This window comes from Meleagris gallopavo, chromosome 1 (genome assembly GCF_000146605.3).
Source record: "Meleagris gallopavo isolate NT-WF06-2002-E0010 breed Aviagen turkey brand Nicholas breeding stock chromosome 1, Turkey_5.1, whole genome shotgun sequence".
Classification (NCBI taxonomy): domain Eukaryota; kingdom Metazoa; phylum Chordata; class Aves; order Galliformes; family Phasianidae; genus Meleagris; species Meleagris gallopavo.
Window position 1 is genome coordinate 105,597,265 of NC_015011.2, and position 18,382 is coordinate 105,615,646.

The 18,382-nt window shown below is 43.6% G+C and overlaps 1 protein-coding gene and 1 long non-coding RNA gene across 5 annotated transcripts in view; one reads left to right on the top strand and one right to left on the bottom strand.

Moving 5' to 3' along the window:
* B3GALT5 (beta-1,3-galactosyltransferase 5) overlaps positions 1–13,299 on the top strand; it is a 27,898-nt gene extending 14,599 nt beyond the window's left edge. The window contains exons 1-4 of one of the 4 annotated variants that reach the window (XM_010723766.3): positions 986–1,802; positions 7,590–7,739; positions 11,546–11,742; positions 12,231–13,299. In XM_010723766.3, coding sequence (XP_010722068.1) covers positions 11,740–11,742; positions 12,231–13,163 — 936 coding nt within the window. In that variant the 5' untranslated portion in view covers positions 986–1,802; positions 7,590–7,739; positions 11,546–11,739 and the 3' untranslated portion in view covers positions 13,164–13,299. Of the gene's footprint in view, positions 1–985; positions 1,803–7,589; positions 7,740–11,545; positions 11,743–12,230 lie in introns of those variants that run through there. The other 3 variants (XM_010723777.3, XM_010723770.3, XM_003202942.4) reach the window with 3 other exon arrangements.
* Positions 12,449–18,382, bottom strand: part of LOC104914373 — a 13,899-nt gene continuing 7,965 nt past the window's right edge. The window contains exon 3 of the long non-coding RNA XR_795991.3: positions 12,449–12,585. This is a non-coding gene — a long non-coding RNA (uncharacterized LOC104914373). The remainder of the gene's footprint in view (positions 12,586–18,382) is intronic.

Below are 18,382 nucleotides of genomic sequence, written 5' to 3' on the forward strand. Positions count from 1 at the left end.
TTTTTCCTAGCACAGGAGTTATGGTTCATGGAACTATCTTTTCCTCCACTCCCCCATTGACAAATATTGGCAGTGCAGCTCATAATTTATTTATGCAGAGGGCAGTGAGGCACTGGCACAGCTGCCCAGAGAAGCTGTGATGCCCCATCCCTGGAGGCGCTCAAGGCCAGGTTGAATGGGGACCCTGGGCAGCCTGAGCTGGTGGGGGGCAGCCCTGCCCATGGCAGGGGTTGGGATGGCATAGGCTGTGAGGTCCCTTCCAACCCAACCCGTTCAATGATTGAGTGATTCATGGATACCAGCCCTCCAGCGTGCAGCCCTGTGTGGGACTCTGTCTCCCTGCCTTCCTTTACATCACTGAGAAGGGAAGAAGTTTGATAGAGATCTGCAGTGCTCTCCCTAGCAGCACGGCCCTGAGGTGCCCACCCTGCCCACTGTGAACACGGACATGGCTGTGCCGAAGCTTTTGTGGTTCCCCTTTGGAAGCTGGTGAGTCATGCTGTGGAAAGTGCCAAAAGTCAAGGAGAGTTTTCTGAGAACAAAATGAGAAATAGAGGAAATTGAGGATTCCTGAATTTGTGTTTTTTCGTTTGTTTGTTTGTTTTGCTTTATTTTTTTTCTTTTTCTTCTTAAAAAAAAAAAGAAAAAGAAAAAAAAAAAGACAGTGCCCTGTGCTTTTAAGCAAATTTGGAAGTGATTCCTCATCTCTCACCTGTGTTTCCCTGCAAAGGAGAAGAAGCAGAGAGCTTTTTGTGCATCTCCTCTGTCATGTTTCTGTATCTGTACAATTGGAGTGGAGGGGGAGGAGGAGGAGAGCTGCCAGCAGCGTGCTGCGATTGATTTCTCCCTTGTTTTTGTGCTGCACTGAGGCAACCTGCTTCAGAAATGACAACAACAAATCAAAGGGGGTATTTGTGCTGGAAGTCCAAATTCCCCGAGCTGTTAACAGGAGCATAGCTATAAACTGGAATGCTTTGTCTGTAACATCCTTCTGGAAGTACATGTTCCTAAGAGCTTACAGCCCTTAGGAGTGAAAACTATTTACATTTGCTTCAATAACTGCTCTCATGTGAAACTTTCAGTTATGGACTACCACCGCCTGGGGACGTGTGCCCATACAGAGCTGGCAAATCCCCACTTCTCCCACTCACCAGGGGCACGAGAAGTGGGGTGAGGTGGTGCACAGAGGACAGTGATGGGGAAGTGGTGCTGGGACGGATGCGGTGTGCTCTTTGCTCCTTGCACAGAGATTGTTCCTCCTCATAAAGGGAAACCAACAGCGCGGAGCGTTCTCCAAGCAGCATCGCCCTTAACCGAGGGCGCGGAGCCTAACTTCCCAGCACCGCAAAGGTTCGGCTCCGTTCTGCGGGATGAACAGCTCCGTTAACAGGGCTGGAGGAATGTCGTCTCCTCCTCAGATGCAACGTAAAGCCCTCTGCTAGGACAGTTCTTAACTTTCCTTTCCCTGCCGGCTCCCACTGCAGTGTCAGCAAGAAGCTGTTACGGGTAGGAGGGACGGACGGAGAGAGAGAGGGAGGGAGAGGGAGGAGGAGAGGAGGAGAGGAGGGAGGGAAGGAGACAGAGAGCTCGAGTTACCGCAGCCGCATCAGTGCCGTCCCCGGGCTCGCCCGCAGCCCACGCGGTGCCGGAGGCGGCCACGCACCGTGGGGTAGTGGAACTGCTCGGGGAAGGCCGAGACACCGCAGGCAGCGCCGTCCCCTGCATCCACCGCAGCACGGCCCTAAGAGCCCGAGGATGTGCCACGAACGTGTGAGGCAAGGAGCGCGGCTCACCCGGTGCAGGTATGGCCATGTGCGGGGATCTCGTTTGTGCACTGAAGATGGGGATCTCCGAACCTGGTGGGCTTTCGGTTGGGAGAACAACAGAAAAAAAGGGCGGTGGGCACGGACCTGATGGCTTTGAAGAGTCGAGTCAAAGTGCAGAACGAGCTACCTGAGATGTCCCCAGCTGACGGCGAGTTCATCTGAAGGCTTGAGATTGAAGCATCCATCCTGCAGTAAAACAAGCAGGAGGTGCGCCCTGGCACAAGGGGTACTCTGAGCTGGTGGGACAGCTGTAAGAGATCTCACGTACCAGACCATTTAGGGTATGGTTTAGTACATTTTAGCACATTCTGGTTGCCCGTGAACCTGCCCCCAGCTGCAAAGCTTGAGTTGAGTTTGGGAGGATGGGTTGCAAGGCTTGGCTGTCCCATGTTTTTGTTGAGAGCTGGGAGAAAACTCGTAAAAATAAGGAGATCCACAAGGTAGAGGCAAATAATTAAAGGAAGCAATAACTGGGCCTGATGCCGCAAATACATACAGTCAGCACTTGTAAAACCAAATATTTATTTATGGAGGATTTCCTGCCATGAAGACCTCGTGGCAGGGTTTAATCCCTCTGCTCTGTGCTTTCATCCCGCAAGCCAAAAGGGGGGAGCTGGGTGCTGATCCCTGGGTTGCTGTTTGGAGAGGGCTGGAGCAAGGAGAGGGCATGAGCTGCTGCTCCTGAGCTGCTTATGCCTTGGGCAGGAACTGTAGTGTGGTGAGAGCTATAGGGTGGTGGGACCTGTCGGCTGGGAACTATATGATGCCCTAAATTGTTAACTACCAAAATACTGGCTTGCCTTTTCGGTAGACATGTAAATGCAAATGTTACATTGATAAGGGAAAAATAAAGCTCCAAACACTAAAATAACAATGATGCCAAGAGGAAGCATGAAAGGAAAGGCACAAGCACCAGGCTCACTTACTCTGTGCAAGTGCTGCTTCTAGTTAAAATAGGAAAAAAAACCCCACATCTTAAGTGCAATGTCCTGACAAGTCCTCATCCTACAGTGGCAGTGGCTGGGCTGAGAAGCACTCTGTTTGTGAAAGATTTCAATGACATTGGAATGCCTTTGTTGGTAATTTTTCTTGGTTTGGACATTTTTTTACAGTCTGCATAATTATCTCTTCTCCACATTGCTCTTTTCCTTCCTTCTCCCTGTATCTTGAGATTACTTCTGAGGGAGAAGAGCAAGCTTTGTCCTACCTCAAATATCATTTTCAGTTTTACTTTGCTTTTTCATTGTGATGAAAAATCCAACTGTAGCTTATAAATAAGGGTGCAAGAAGGGTGAAAGAAGCATCTGAACAACACTCTGAGACATAGAGTTTGATTTTGGATGGTGCTATGTGGAGCCAGGAGAAGGACTCAGTGGCCCATAAGGATGCCTTCCAACTCGGGATATTCTGTGATTCTATGACTCTAAGTAATTTCTTTGGGGGGGAACAAATTCATCTGCACAATTTTTAAAGCACAGTGCTTCTGCAGATCAGTAAACCGGGCTTTTGGAGCCATAGTACTGACAGTAAGAGCAGAAGGAAGAATTGTCCTCATTGCTTTATTTCGCTGTGAGGGTAAGAGGGTGGCTCTGAGTTGGGTTTTACTGTTCAGGACACTGAATGACATTGGATTGTTCTGGGGGAGGCCACACAATGGGAGCATCCAATAGTGGACAGCCCCTTACCTTTGGTATGATCAGCGAGTAAAACAGTAATTGCATTATGCCCACCAATTCATGAGGTGTTGGGGAAAAAAAAAATTAAAAATGCTCATTAGCATCAGAGGTAAGCTGAAGATCGGGGGATTGTAGGAAGAGAGTCCACTGGTATTGAAGAGAATTCCAGAAAGCAACATTTGGTATAAGGGAGGTGAAGGGAGGACAGAGACAGAAAGCAAAGGTTTTTAGAATGATAGTTGCTAAGAAGAGTGAAGTTGTTGTGCGAGGGCAAGGAGGCAGCACAACGGAGGAGCCACCATCTGCCCCTGTCATGAGGCAAGACCTTGGCTTGTTGCTTGCTAGGACTGGACACTCAATAAGGCTGTCCCAATATCCTCCTGAAGGGGGAAAAGCACTGGCACCAGGTGACAGATTGGGTTAATTTTCTTCCTAGAGGCTCATATGATGTCATGTTTGGGATTTTTGATGAAAATAGTTATGGTCATACACCAACCACTGTTGTAGTTGTTGCTGTGCAGTGCCTATGCAGAGCCATTGATATTTCAGCTCCTCGCACTACCCAGCCAGGGAGGAGCAGGGGGTCCACCGGGAGCTGGGAGGCAACAGAACCAGGACAGCTGATCCTGTCTGGCCAAAGGGATGTCCTATGCCATGGGTTGTCATGCTCAGCAATAAAAGCTGGGGTTAGAGGGGAGAAAGGGGTAATTAACCTCTGTTATGTTGCTTTATGTGGTACTAAAACCATCATTCGGAGAAGGAAGTGGTGTGAACTGTTCTTTGAAAGATAGGAAGAGGTAAAGAACTGCAGATGCCTATTCTAAAACTGTCTGGGCTGCAGCACAACCATAGGAGATCTAGAGTAAGCAAGTGTAATTTTCAGAGATATCCCTCCATTATTGAACTTTGGTCATGGGTTTTCTTTGATTTTTACAAGAAAATTTTCTCCGCTTATTACTGCATATTACAACTGTAATAAGAGTATTGAGGCTGTGTTGATCGTGCTGCTTAAAAATACAGTTGTATGCATATATCTGAATGCAGATTCTATATGTCTAGGATTTCCTCAGTATGAGCATTAATCTAGAATTTAACGTAACTTCGGTATCTGGTATTGCCTCAATCCAAACGTGGTACCTTGCACTCGGCCTTGTTGAACTTCATGAGGTTCACATGGGCCCACTTTTCAAGCTTGTCTGGGTCCTTCCGTACTATCAACTTAACCACTCAGCTTAGAGTCAGCCGTAGTGTAGTGTAGCTGATAATTTACAGAATAGGAGGATGTTTTGGATGGGCAAGGTTAGGGACGTTGGTGACTCTCTGAGGGCCTTGGCAGCAGCTTCCCACCCTGGGTCCTTTTTCAGGAAAGATGCCCAGCTGAAACCTCACCCTAGCAGCTCAGAAGGCCTGGGCTCTCCTCCTTTGTTGTTGTGCAGCAGGCCTTTTCTGTGACTGCTGGTGAATCCATTAATCACTGCCTGGTGCCATTTCCTTGTTCATAAATTGTTTTTGTCTTTCTGGAGGTCCTGAGGTTTATCTTAAACATTAACATCTTCCCTTCTCAGACCCCTCTCCTCATGTATGCGCCCAAATGGTGGCCCAGAGTCTGCTGGGGAGCAACCCTGAGGTTGATGTGCTTTTGAAACACAAAGACGTGTGCACAGTTATCTGCTTCCTCGTTCCTCAGGCTGTTTAACCTGCAGTGCCATCTGCCCCACATGGAAAAGCCAATATTTTCTTTAAATGTTTTTCCATTTAAAAATAATAGAGAAAAGCATTCCTTGGAGGGGTGGGACAGAGTCCACAAGTCTTGTTCACATGGACTGTTCACTGTATCTTGTCCTGGTGATAATCCCAGAAAAATGGGATTAAAACATTGCTACTTGTGAAAATAAACAAAAAAAAGCACCCAACCAACCAAACAAAATACTCCCCATTATTAAATAAAGTGCCTAGCAAGTCAGTGCTTCCTTGACAGAAACCTGCACGTATGAAGCAGTAGAACAATGTCTTGCTTAGACTTGCTAATCAACTGACAAAAGGAGAGAATCCTGACATTGGTGAGAGGTATCAGAGAGGAAAAGCCTTCTTGTGATCTAACAGAAAGACCAGAAGACAACACTTTCTCCCTGTTTTTTATCCAGTTTCCCATCCTCCTTGCCTTCCAGTCTTGACATTCACTTTGGATAAGGACATTGTTAATATGCACTGCTGTGCATGGTATCCTCTGAGTTGAAAAGAGACGTTCTAAAGCTCTGTGAAAATGACATTTAGCCCCACCACCTTGGCTGCTATCCACACTGAGTTCCTGTGGTTGAGTTGGCATTGTGATTGACTCACCTACTATGGGTGGTCCTATGTATGTGGGCACCAAGCAAAGAGGCAGGACTCAGCCAACAATTCAAGGGGGCATGGTAGGGCCAGATGTCCGAGGAGGATGCTTTATTTTGAACAGAAGTTACCTGGGTTAGATGACCATGACCAAAGAGAGAAGCCTGGCTGCCCAGCAAGGGGACAATTTTTCCTTCCCTAGCAGTGTTGACCCAGCTACTACTGAGCCCTCAGTTTTGCCAGTCTTCACCTTTGAAAGATTGAAGGTGATCCCTGCTCTCCTAAAATGCTTGTGTTTAGGAACAATATTTTCTGATGTATTAAGTTACCTAAGCATATTCAGTCCCTCTCTATGTCTTGCCAAGCTTCTGTGAATGCAGTTTAAAGGTTTTGTTCCAGGGGGAATAAAAAATTAACAGGTATTAGTAGTGCTTATGCCAGGGCACATGCTGCACATGCTACTTTTGGCTATTAAGAAAAGCCATTTGAAATACCTCTGCTGTCTTTAGCTGTGCAGTGCCTGAGGTTCCTAATCCTGTTTGCATGTTTAAATCACACCTGTGCTTTTGGGTGTGCAAGTGGCAGTAGCAACTGCTTGCCTCTCTTGTACAAAGCAGTAACTCCTGCTGATGGCCAAATGTGCTTTGGACACGCTATGCTTTGGGTCCTTCACTGTTCAACATGTGACATGAATGAGAATCTAACACTTGATCATTCACCAAACTCAGCAGTGTGACTGTAACTTTGACCCAGAAAAATTAAGCAAACTTTATTTCTTTAAATTTGTATTCTGAATCTTTTTCTCACGGGGACTCTAGACCTACTTACCTTCTCCGCTGCAGGCAATATTGCTTTTCCTGATCCATATGCCGTGTAATCTTGATCTCTTGGCACTGTTTGGATAATTATACTCATTAACAGATCTAAAGAAGGTGTCATTAACTTTGATGGAATAACTAGGCTCAGTCAGATGAGTTAACGTGACCCATTCACAGTGCAACACGAACAAGTTTAACGAAGGTCAGAGTTGTAAGCAGAGACTCTAACACATTTGCCCACCATGGCAAACTGTCATGGTGCTTGAGAGACCTCCTGGCAAAGCAAAGATGGCAAATAAGTTCTCTTATTCTCCTTGTTTGCTGAAAGAAATGAAATTCAAGGAGGTTATCTTGGTGACTTCTGACAAGCTCCAAGATGTCCTTCTGCTGCTTTCTAGATCACTCTGACAAGAATCGGCTCCTGGTGCTTCAACAAAGGGCTGATCCTTGAGGCTATTGGGACTGTCTGAGCCCAATAGCAAGTGCCAAATGAGTTCAGGTGCATGCAAGGCAAAGGCTTGTCTAACACAATGCAGACCTATGTTATTGTAAAATCAATAAGTATACAGATGTTGTAAAGTATTTGATGATCAGTAAGTACACAGAGTAATTAGGTTTAGTAAGATTATCATGTTAGAAAAGATAATCAAAGTTAAACAGAAAGACAGAAAGTACTCACCAGTGTTATAGGTTTGCAAAGAACTCCACAAGGAGCAGTCTCCAGAGAGAGATCCTTCCTCAGTGGAGGTCAGCCCTTAAATGGGATCTAGGAGAGGTGGAGCCAGGCTCCACCCCTTCCGATCACACAGCTGAATTGCCTTCACCTGTGCTCCTGCGGCTGACTCAGTGTTTACCTCAGGTGGTCAATCACACGTTCAGGCCTTGATCCAACAGTTCCAGTACAGTTATCTTCTTTTTTTCTTCCTTGTTCATTTTAGGCATATGTCGTGAGACAGTGCAACTGCAGGCTGCTGTGACTCCCATTGCTCTGGTCTCAGGCTTTAGTGCAAACTTCGTTGGATCTACACAGAGCCATAACGCACTCTGCTGGGCAGGTTAAACAAACCACCCTCTAGGACACGAAACAGGTAATTTTTCTGCAATGCCCTACATAAAATACTTGGCAGTTGAAATGACAGGAAATAGAAAAAGCTTTGAGATAATTACAAACTGCAATTTCTGACTCAAATCAAAGAGAAAACTCAGACCTGTGTTGTCACTTAACCTGGCAGGCAGCTCAGCACCACACAGCCATTTGTTCACTCCAATCACAGTAGGATAGGGGAGAGAATCAGCAAAAACATAAAACTCATAGTTGAGATAATGACAGTTTAAAAGGACTGTGAAGGAAAATAATAATAACAATGATGATGAAAGAATATCAAAAATGAGAGATGCACAGTGCAATTGCTCACTACCCACTGACAGATGCCCAGCCAGTCTCCAGGCAGTACCTCCTCCCCATACCTAACCCCTACTTTTATTGTTCAGCATGACATCCCTTCAGCCAGTTTAGGTCAGCTGTCCCTCTTCTGTCCCATTCCAGCTCCCTATGCACCCTCAGCTCCTTGTTGGCAGGGCAGTGTGAGGAGCTGAAATGTCCTTGGCACCGTGTAGGCTCTGCTCAGCAACAACTACAACAATGGTGGGTTATCACCTTTGCTCTCATCCTAAATCCAAAACACAGCATCATACTGCTGTTAGGAAGAAAATTAACTCCCAGCCAAGATCATTTCAGTATCCATGCCATCTATGTCATGATCAGATCCCACGCTTTCCCATTATTATTCCCTTAGTCTATGGGCTATCTCTCTAAAATGTCCATAGAGTCTATTTAGGCTATGACTTTGGGTTGCCTCCATTACCATGGTCCTTCTAGGCAGGAGAGGTGGTGTGTGATTTTGGATTGTTGCATGCTGAAGCCAGTTCTGATTCCCACCACCACAGTTCTTTGATTGGTTCCATAAAAATTAATTTTTCATTAATTTGGGTGATTCTTGTAATATTGTTGATAAGGCATATAACAACCATAGAAGTGATGATATATAGTACTGTATAGCAATTGACATTATATAATTCAAATTATTGGCTGTTTTCACCCATCATCAAATTTCTTTGAGATACACACTGGACTTCTCCATCCTGTTGCATTACTCACCAAATACACCCATGTCCTTGAGAAAAAGCAATCTTGCAAATGGGCTTGCCTTTGCCTAAGGCAGGAATAATTCAGACTGTCTTGCCAGCAATTCTTCTACATGTACCACTAGGATTTTTTCTCTTCTGCAGTATGTAAATATTTTAATTGGGCAGGGCCAGCTCTTTTGACAGATCCCTAAGTGTTATCTAACCAGATAGCTTTTCAGTAATTGTGTAACCCAGTGCATGAATGTCCCAGCACCCATTGCTCTTAGTGTAGTCTTAAACAGTCCATCGTATCATTTGATTTACCCAAAGGCTGGTGCATGATAGGGGATGTGATATAACCACTCAAGGCCGTGCTCTTTTGCCCAGGTTTTCATGAGGTTGTTTCGGAAATGAGTCTCATTGTTTGACTCAGTTCTTTCTGGGGTGCCGTGCCACCACAGGACTTGCTTTTCAAGGCCCAGATAGTTTTTGGGCAGTGGCATGGGGCATGGGATCTGTTTCCAATTGTTTGGTTGCTTTCACCATTGCAAGCACATGGTGTTTGCCATGGTGAATTTGTGGGAGTGTGGTATAACCCACCTGCCAGGTTTCCCCATATTTATATTTCAGCCACCGTCCTCCATGCCAAAGAGGCTTTTTTGATTAATCACAGCACGTATTTTACATTCTTGGATAGCCTGTGCAATAGTGTCCACGGTCAAGTCCATTCCTCAGTCCTGAGCCCATCTATATGTTGATGGTCTTTCTTGATGGCCTGAGGTTTCATGGGCCTACTGAGCTGGAAATTATTATGTTGCCAGTCCAGATTTACCTGAACCACTTCAATCCTAGTGGCCCAATCCACTTGCTGGTTGTCTTGATTTTCCTTGTTGGCTCAGCTTTGTGGTACATGGGCATCCATGTAATTTACTTTTACAACTACATTCTCTACCTGGACAGCAATATCTTTCCACACTGCAGTGGCCTAGATGGGTTTGTCTCTGTGCTGCCAGTTTTTCTGCTTCCATTGCTGTTGCCACTCCCAGAGGGCATCTGTCACTATTCATGAGTAAGGTAGAAATCACAGGTTGAGATAAGGACAGTTTAATAGGGCAAAAAAGGATGGAAAAATAGTAATAATAAAAAACAGAAAAGCAAACAAAATAAAGTGATTAAAGTGATGTATAATGCAGTTGCTCACCACCTGCTGACAGGCACCTAGCCATCCTCTACTAGGGGAAGAATATTAACTCAGACAAAACCAGGGCAAGCTTACTGCCAAAGGATTTTCTATAAAGTTTAAGAGATTTTGATGCTAAAATACTGGGTGCTCTTCAAAATAATCAACAGAAAAGAGGTTGATTACTATTAAGTCTCCACTGTTTTCTAGACCGTCTTCTGTAGACTGTAACATCTCCAGGACTCTTCCATGAAGATAAGTATGTAGAAGCTGAAAATCTTGAATCATAGGCTGTACTATTTGTTAGATGCAGGCCAAGGAGAAAAAATACAGGGAAAGTCAGATAATTTAAAAACTGTAGGCCTTGTCACACCTAACCTATGCTGTAGAAGAAGACGCGTTAGACTGGATGGTGATGGTTCTGCGAAATTCAGTCATGGACATGTTTTGCTAGTTAAATATGACAGAAGCAGTTGTTCTCCAACCCTTCTTTATAGAATAGCAATTTTCCTAGTAAATACAGGAGAAAGAGCATCCCATCCACCCTAGGTTGGATGGGGCCCTGGTCAGCCTGAGCTGGTAGGGGACAGCCCTGCTCATGGCAGGGCTTGGGGCTGGGTGGGCTTTGAGGTTCCTTCCAACCCAAGCCATTCTATGAATTCGGTGATGTGCAGGACAGGGACAATGGAAAACCTGCAACACAGGAAGTTCCATACATACACAAGGAAGAACTTCTTTACTCTGAGGGTAACAGAGCACTGGAAGAACTTGCTCAGAGAAGTTGGGGATTCTCCTTCCCTGGAAGTATTCAAGGTGCATCTGGATGCTTTCCTGAGTGACTTGCTGTAGGGAACCTGCTTTAGCAGGAGGGTTGGAGTATTTCTGAAGAAATTTTAATGGGCGTCCATTAAGAGAATGGCTTGTGTGAAGGGTTTCTGGATGTACATATGCTGGGAGTCCTGCTACAAAGCAATGGCAGATCCTTGAGCAGCATCATGAAAGCTGGCAACAGGAGAGGAAAGCACTGGCATGGCTTGGGGAGTTCAGGCAGAACATTCCTGGTCAGAAGACAGAGATCAGATTTTCATGAAATCTACAACTCTGAGGCTTCTCAGTTCCTTTTTTTTTTTTGGGGGGGGGGGAGCGGGGGGGGATGGGGGTGGGAAACCAGATCAAATTTGCTGTTATAAAGTGGCAGAAGAGGAATTGAATGTTTTCCTCCCAGTTAAAATTCCCTCACTCTGGTTCTCTGAAAGAGGAGCTGGTGAGCCATTTGGGTCATGTACTTAGTAACTCAACCATTAGAATTTTCTCAGTTCATTTATGGAGGCGTGTAATTCCTTTTGGCACGGTGATCTATTTGGCTTTACTTTCATTGTTTTTCTCTCCCTTACAATTTGTACTAGGCTTGCAACTATGTATGCAGCACATTGTTACAAAGATGAATGAGCTGTTATTGTTTGGGTCTCCTTCCTTTAAAGGACAGAGAAGTCCACTCCCTTTTCATGCCCTAGTGAGTTACCTACGGTCTGCAAAAAGAGAAAGATCCCAGTAACCTGACCCACTGCTTTGTCTTCTTTTTCCAAGAAGCTGGCCCAGTGTCAAACATGCCGCTCATGGCCCCTCCAGCAGCAAGATTGGGAGCAACTTCTGGATCAGTGCAAGAGACCAACATGATGAAGAGAAGATGAAGACTGGAGGAACCTGGTTGGTTATGCCTGCTAATTGGCCAGGGCTTGCTGTCTTCAGGACCCAGACATTTTTCAAATGAATGGAGAAATATGGTATTTAAAACTTGTATTACTGTTATTTTCTCTCATCTGGCATGAGTGTCACTGCTGATTTGTCAAAGGCGTCCTAGGTAACATGCTTAGTGGGGAAATACTGATGGTAGATGGGTGGTTGGATTGGATGATCTTGGAGGTCTTTTCCAATCTTCGTGATCCCATGATTCTATGATTCCATGCTGAAAGTAGTGAGGAAGTGTGAAGCATCAGCCAGGGTGACCTGGTATCAGTGAGCCCTCTTGTGTGAGCAATTGTGTATATACTGTCTTGGGGGCAGGTTCAAGGAAGAACAAGTGAGAATTTGGCTGCCAGCAGCATGTCTTGTAGGAACTATCCTCAGAAAAATGTGTTTGGGCAAATGCCCTGAGACAGGTAGCTTCAAAAAGGGATGACCTAACTTTAAAACCCTGAGCAGTGAGTTTTGTATGCAGCACTGAAAGGAACAAGATTTTTTTAAATATGCCATTCCTTCTTGTTTATTTCAGATGGATTTCAGAAAAATCAAGGTGCTTGTTTGCCTTGTGGGGCTCAGCTGTGCCAGCTTATGTTATTTTTACATGAATTTGACTGGACTCTCTATATTCCATGGCAAAAAACAAAATTGTACACTACAAACATTTAGGAGAATTGAAGGAAACTTCTTGCAGCTCCCAGATATAGATTGCCGTAAGGACCCACCTTTCCTTGTACTACTTGTGGCATCCTCATGTCAAGACATTGATGCCAGGATGGTCATCCGGCAAACCTGGGGGAAGGAGAGAACGGTGGCTGGCAAGCATCTAGTGACGTATTTCCTCTTGGGATCCCCTGTCAATCTTGAGCAGCAGGCTGACATCGGTGCTGAAAGCCAAAAATACAAAGACATTATTCAAAAGGATTTTCTGGACACATACTACAATTTGACATTAAAGACCATGATGGGAATTGAATGGGTTCATCAGTTTTGTAACCAGTCCAGCTTTGTGATGAAAACTGACACAGATGTGTTTGTCAACGTTTTTTACCTCACTGAGCTGCTTCTAAAGAAAAAGAGGACCACAGGGCTTTACACAGGCTTTCTGAAACTGCATGAGCAACCCATAAGGAAAAATGAGAGCAAGTGGAACGTGAGGATAGAAGAATACTCGGGTAACACCTACCCGCCATTTTGTTCAGGGACTGGCTATGTTTTATCCACCGACGTTGCTAGTCAGATCTATAATGTTTCAGAGAGCATTTCATTCATCAAACTGGAGGATGTTTTCATAGGACTGTGCCTTGACAAATTAAAAATTCAGCCTGAGGAGCTTCATTCAGAACAGACATTTTTTCCAGAAAAGATTCCATTCTCTGTTTCTCGTTTTAAGAAAATTGTGACTTGCCATGAAGTAAGCTTATCCGAACAGCAGAGCTACTGGAGTCGTTTAGTGACAGAATAACATGTGAGAGTGCTCTAGCACCTTCTCTGACTGAATCAACAAACTGAAATGCTTTGAATTTACAGGGCTGCTCTTGACTCCAGCAAAACTCGCAATTAATTCTAGATCCATTATTTTGAAGACATTTCTTATGGTTTTAGTCCCCATTTCTGCCTCAGAGCATTGTAACATCTTTCTCTCCCATTCACTACTACCTCTTTCCATCTCTTCTCTACATAAGCAACTTCTTCTCTACATAAGCAACTCTTTTTTTTTTTCCCTTTTCTTTTTCTGAAAGATGGAGGCCCACAGAGGTGCCTTTTCCATGGACTAGCTCTCAAAATCATGCTGCTACTGGACCGGGAATATTTCTGTGGTGCAAAAACAAACAAACAAAAAACAACAAGAGAAAATAATTGCACCCTCTTCCCGATCTCTCTTAAGAGATTACTGCATGTGCTTCCATCCGGACAGGCATTTAAGAAAAGTTGCTTGCAACTGTCAAGATGTTCCCCTCCTGGCATAGGGAACTGTAGCCGTGCACTTGCAGAACTGTGTAGTGGCAGAGATCTCCCATTCAGCCTACACAGATTTTCTTTCTGAGGTGGAAGAATTAGATCATGCAGCACTCTTGGGACAGCTATAGGTATAGGAGGTCACTTTATTAATGTGTAAGACTACTGTATTATTTCCTTATGCGTGCCTACCAATGGAAATGATTGTGTGATATAGCTGGATCTATATCAGAGAATCAACCACAGACTGGTTGAGGCTGGCAGTGAGCTCTGGAGGTCATCTGGCCCAACCCTAGCTTCAGCAGGGACTCTCAGGGCTGGGTGCCCAGGCCCATGTCCAGGCAGCTTCTGAAGATCTCCAAGGAGGGGACTCCACAGCCTCTTTGGGACCTGTGCCAATGCTCTGTCACCTGTACATCACAGAATGTCCCTTGAGCCTTCTCTTCTCCAGGCTGAACAACTCCAGCTCTCTCAGCCTTTCCTTGTAGAAGTGATGATTCAGACCCTTTGTCATCTTGGTGGTCTTTTGTAGGACTGTCTCCTGTATGTCCATGAGGAGCCTCAGTGGAAAGTATTCTGGTCTTTGCATTACAACGAACCTAGGAGATATGTTTTATGTTTGTGCTTCATTTTGATGGATTGAAAGCTACTGTAAATGGTTGATCAGAGATAAACTACAGTCCCTTACTGTAGGGAGATAAACAGTACATCTGATTTAGACATTTTTCCTATGAGGAACTGGTTATGCATGATGGAGAAGTTAGGAGGATTTTTCTTTTTTAAACAGGACTTAGTGAGAAAATGTGTCAAAGTAATCATTCAGACTACCAATCTCATTTCTTGTTTGATGAAAAACTCAGAACATCTTTAGGATATTTTAAAGTTTCATAGACAAGGGATTGAGCCCTTACAGCAGATATGGTGGAAAATACATTTGGATTCTGGAAGAGAATAAGGAGTTTGTAAAATCATGCCTTATGCAGTACTCCTGTTTCACTGAATTGCACACAAAGATCAGTTTTACCATCAAAGAAGTAGTAAAAATGTGAAGTTGGAAGACAAGTCTTATGAGGAGCGACTGAGGGAACTGAGATTATTCAGTATTAGAAGAGAAAGCTCAGGGGAGATCTTATCACTGCCTACGACAACCTGGAAGGAGGCTGTGGAGAGGTGGTGGTTGGCCTCTTCTCCCAGGTAGTAACAGTGATAGCATGAGAGAGAAAGGCCTCATGCATGAGGGGGTGTTCAGGTTGAATATTAGGGAAAACTTATGCTTAGAAAGAGAGGTGAGGCACTGGCTCAAATAAAAGTAGGGATCTAATGGGTAATTAGGATGAGTGAAAAAGCAAGTACTGTCAGCCTTCCTGAGACTTTTTGAGGAGATCACATGGAAAGATCTGGCAACAAAAACAGCAAGGAGTGATTTAGATGTTTTAGTCTTTTCGGGTTTCCATGACATATTTTCTAATACAATAATTCTAATTCAGAAATTCAAATACAACATTCTGTTACTTTGGTTTTGTTTATTTTCCTTATTTCTGTTCTTTTTATTTAACTTAGTGACAATTGTGTAAGTGTACTTTTTCACTTACCTGTGCCTGAAGAGCAGGATAAATATTTTCAGCAGGAACAAGCCCCATCCTGATAGATGTTGACAGTGCATTTTCTTCTGACATCAAGTAAATGAAAGTCATGCACTGTTTTTTGACAGCTGATAATTAAAGATTTTTTTTTATTTTTTATTGTTTTAGAAGAATAACCTGCTCTATTTTAAATTGCTCATTCAGAAAATAGCCACGTGTATGGTATCAGCAGGCACTTGGCTAACCAGGTGGTTGGGTGGGTAGCAAAGGAGATGTTTGCCTTCCCCTAGCACATACATCCAGGCTGAGCCAACAACATCGCCAGCTTGGAGGTATATCTGCCCTTGGACTCAAAACCCTGTTGTAGCACATTTGCTTTTGTTCCAGCCTTCAGTAGGTGCAAAGGCTTAGAGTGAACAAGCAGCATTTAAATCACTATTACTTCCATGTAGCTTGTAGAAATGATATTTTTCTTTGCTGTTCATTGTTTGCCATTATTGTACCCAAGATTCAAGCTTGCTATTGTACTACTGGAATCACTGCATTCAGTTCTGAGGCTACCAGCATAAGAAGGACATGGAGCTGTGCAGGGTGGTCCAGGGCAGGGACACAAGCATGTTCCTCTCCTCTGAAGTAAAGTTGATGGAGCTGGGCTTGTTCAGCCTGGAGAAGAGGAGGCTCCAGAAAAACCTTATAGTGGCCTTCCAGTACCTAAAGGTGGCTACAAATCTGCAGCTGAGAGTAGATACTTTATCAGGGAATGTAGTGACAGGACAAGGTATAGCAGTTTTAATGCAAAAGAGGGAAGATTTGTAATAGATTTAAGGAAGAAATTACTTGCTAAGAGTGTGATGAGGCACTGGCACAGGCTGTCCGGAGAAGCTGTGGATGTCCCATCCCTAGAGGTAAGTGAATGGCCTCAACTTGTGCCAGGGGAGGTTCAGGTTGGATATTAGGAAAAAACAGAAAGAGTGGTGAGGCATTAGAACAAGCTGCCCAGGGAAGTAGTGAAGTCATTGTCCCTGGAGGTGTTCAAGAAATGTAAAGATGTGGCACTGACGGACATGGTTTAGTGGGCAATACTAGTGGTAGATAGTTGGACTAGATGATCTTAGAGGTCTTTTCCAACCTTGTAAGGCCAATTTAAGGAAAAATGTTAAGTACAAATGAATGCTTTTGTGTCTCTCTCAGTTCCCAGCCTTGTAGACAGTGCAGCTTAATGTTCACCCTGGCCTCTTCTGGTACTCAACAGAAATACTCTTAGAGCCTTTTGTGCATCTCTCATCCCATTTGTTCACTGCAGCACATGCTTCACTTCCACCTCTGTGCCTGGAACTAACTGTCAGGACCAGTCCAACCAAACTATCCCAGAGAGCCTTTGTCTAGCAAGGTGAGTTTGCTTGTTATCTTCCACTCGGTGTTGAGATTCAAGAGGCACATGGCTCCTGGGATGGTGCTGCTGCTGATCTTTTGTCAGGCTGAGCTTGTGGCCAAAGGATAAAGTCTCCCATTAGGAGACTGCTTTGTGGGATGTCTGCTGTTGAGCAGCATTAAAATACATCTTACTTGAACAGATTGTGGCCTTGTATCATCACAGAAATGTTACCTATGATGGCAGGCTCTGCTAGCTTTCTTGTCTACAGGTTTTATTTAAGTTCAGGAATGTTGCTAACTATTTGGGGAAGATGATGCTACTCTGTGTTAATCACAATTGCAGAAGATATCCCTATATTTTCAGGGCTAAGTTCATTGTTACTGTGCCATTTGTTATTAGGTCCTCAGGTGTGTTTAAACAAAGCACTCCATTCTGGATGTTGTTTCCAGGGAGCATATTTGAAATTTCTATGAAACCTCTGTAAGATGCCTACAAATTACTGCATTCGTAATATTTTGTCCCCTCCAGATATACGTTGTTAGACATTTAATGGCCACCACTAAGTCTGCAATAAGGAGGAAATCAGTATAGAATGAAATGTGATGGATTTAGGTAGCTTGTTCCCCTTCTTATTGCAAATTAGTTTCCAAAGTGGACACTTCAGGTTGCTGCACATTAATTTTCTCAACATATGATTTTCTGTTAGCTCACATAAATTAGAAATTGATTTCATAATCCTTCCCATTCAGTATGTTGCTTTGAATAAGAATGAAATGAATAAATAATTAATTGTATAGTATGATTCTGCCGTAAAAGATGATTTAAGAAAACTAACTGGTTGCACATAAGGCAAATTTATTTGTTTATTCAAATGCAGCCAGTGAGCTTGTCAGTTTATATGTATCAGCTAAATGAAACTAGCTTTTGCTTCTTAGGCCATGGATCATGGCTTTTAATATAGTCAAACTCTTTAGTAGCCTTTTGCCAAATTATGTGTATTTTCCTATGAAAGGCCACCAGAGAAAGACTGGAAATATAACTAAGACAGCAAACAAAATACTGCAGTGTACATCTACTTATCTGTTTTTAGTTTTTATAGATTAATACAAGAATTTAGATAAATTGTTAGCAGTTTATCTGCACAAATCTAGAATTTTTATGTTTCTCGGGAAGGAAGATCATTAAATTAATTTTTTTATGAATACATTTAGAAAGTTACTCTGAAAAGTTACTCCAGCACTTCTCACTGAGTAACAAGGACTGCAGGAATCAACAGAGCTGTCAATGTCTTAGAGATGGATAAGTGTGTTTCAGCATACTGTATATTTCCAACACGAGATGAGTTTTGGAACACAGAAAAGTAAGTATATTTTTTGCAATTCTAAGCATCAGTTAACCTAATCTCAAACTAGGTTAGGATTTTCCAATATGTCCATGAACCATACCTGATTCAGCACTACTGAGGAGGCATTTGCCCTTTCTTTTTTTGAGAATACGGGAAAGATCTTTGCAACCGAACATTTGCCTTATGTAAAAGCCAAATGGGATACAAGGGCTAACTGTCTATCATGGATCTGGCAGGGACATTATTCTTCTTGGATGTGTGCAGGATACTGGGTAATGTTAATAAAAAAGCACATGTGATAATGTTTGCATTATTTGGGTAGAATCTAAGAATGTTGATCTAACCAATGTATGATATTTTAGTAAACTATTTTGTTACCAGAAATCTGTGTGTTAACTTTTTTTTTTCTTTCTTTCTTTCTT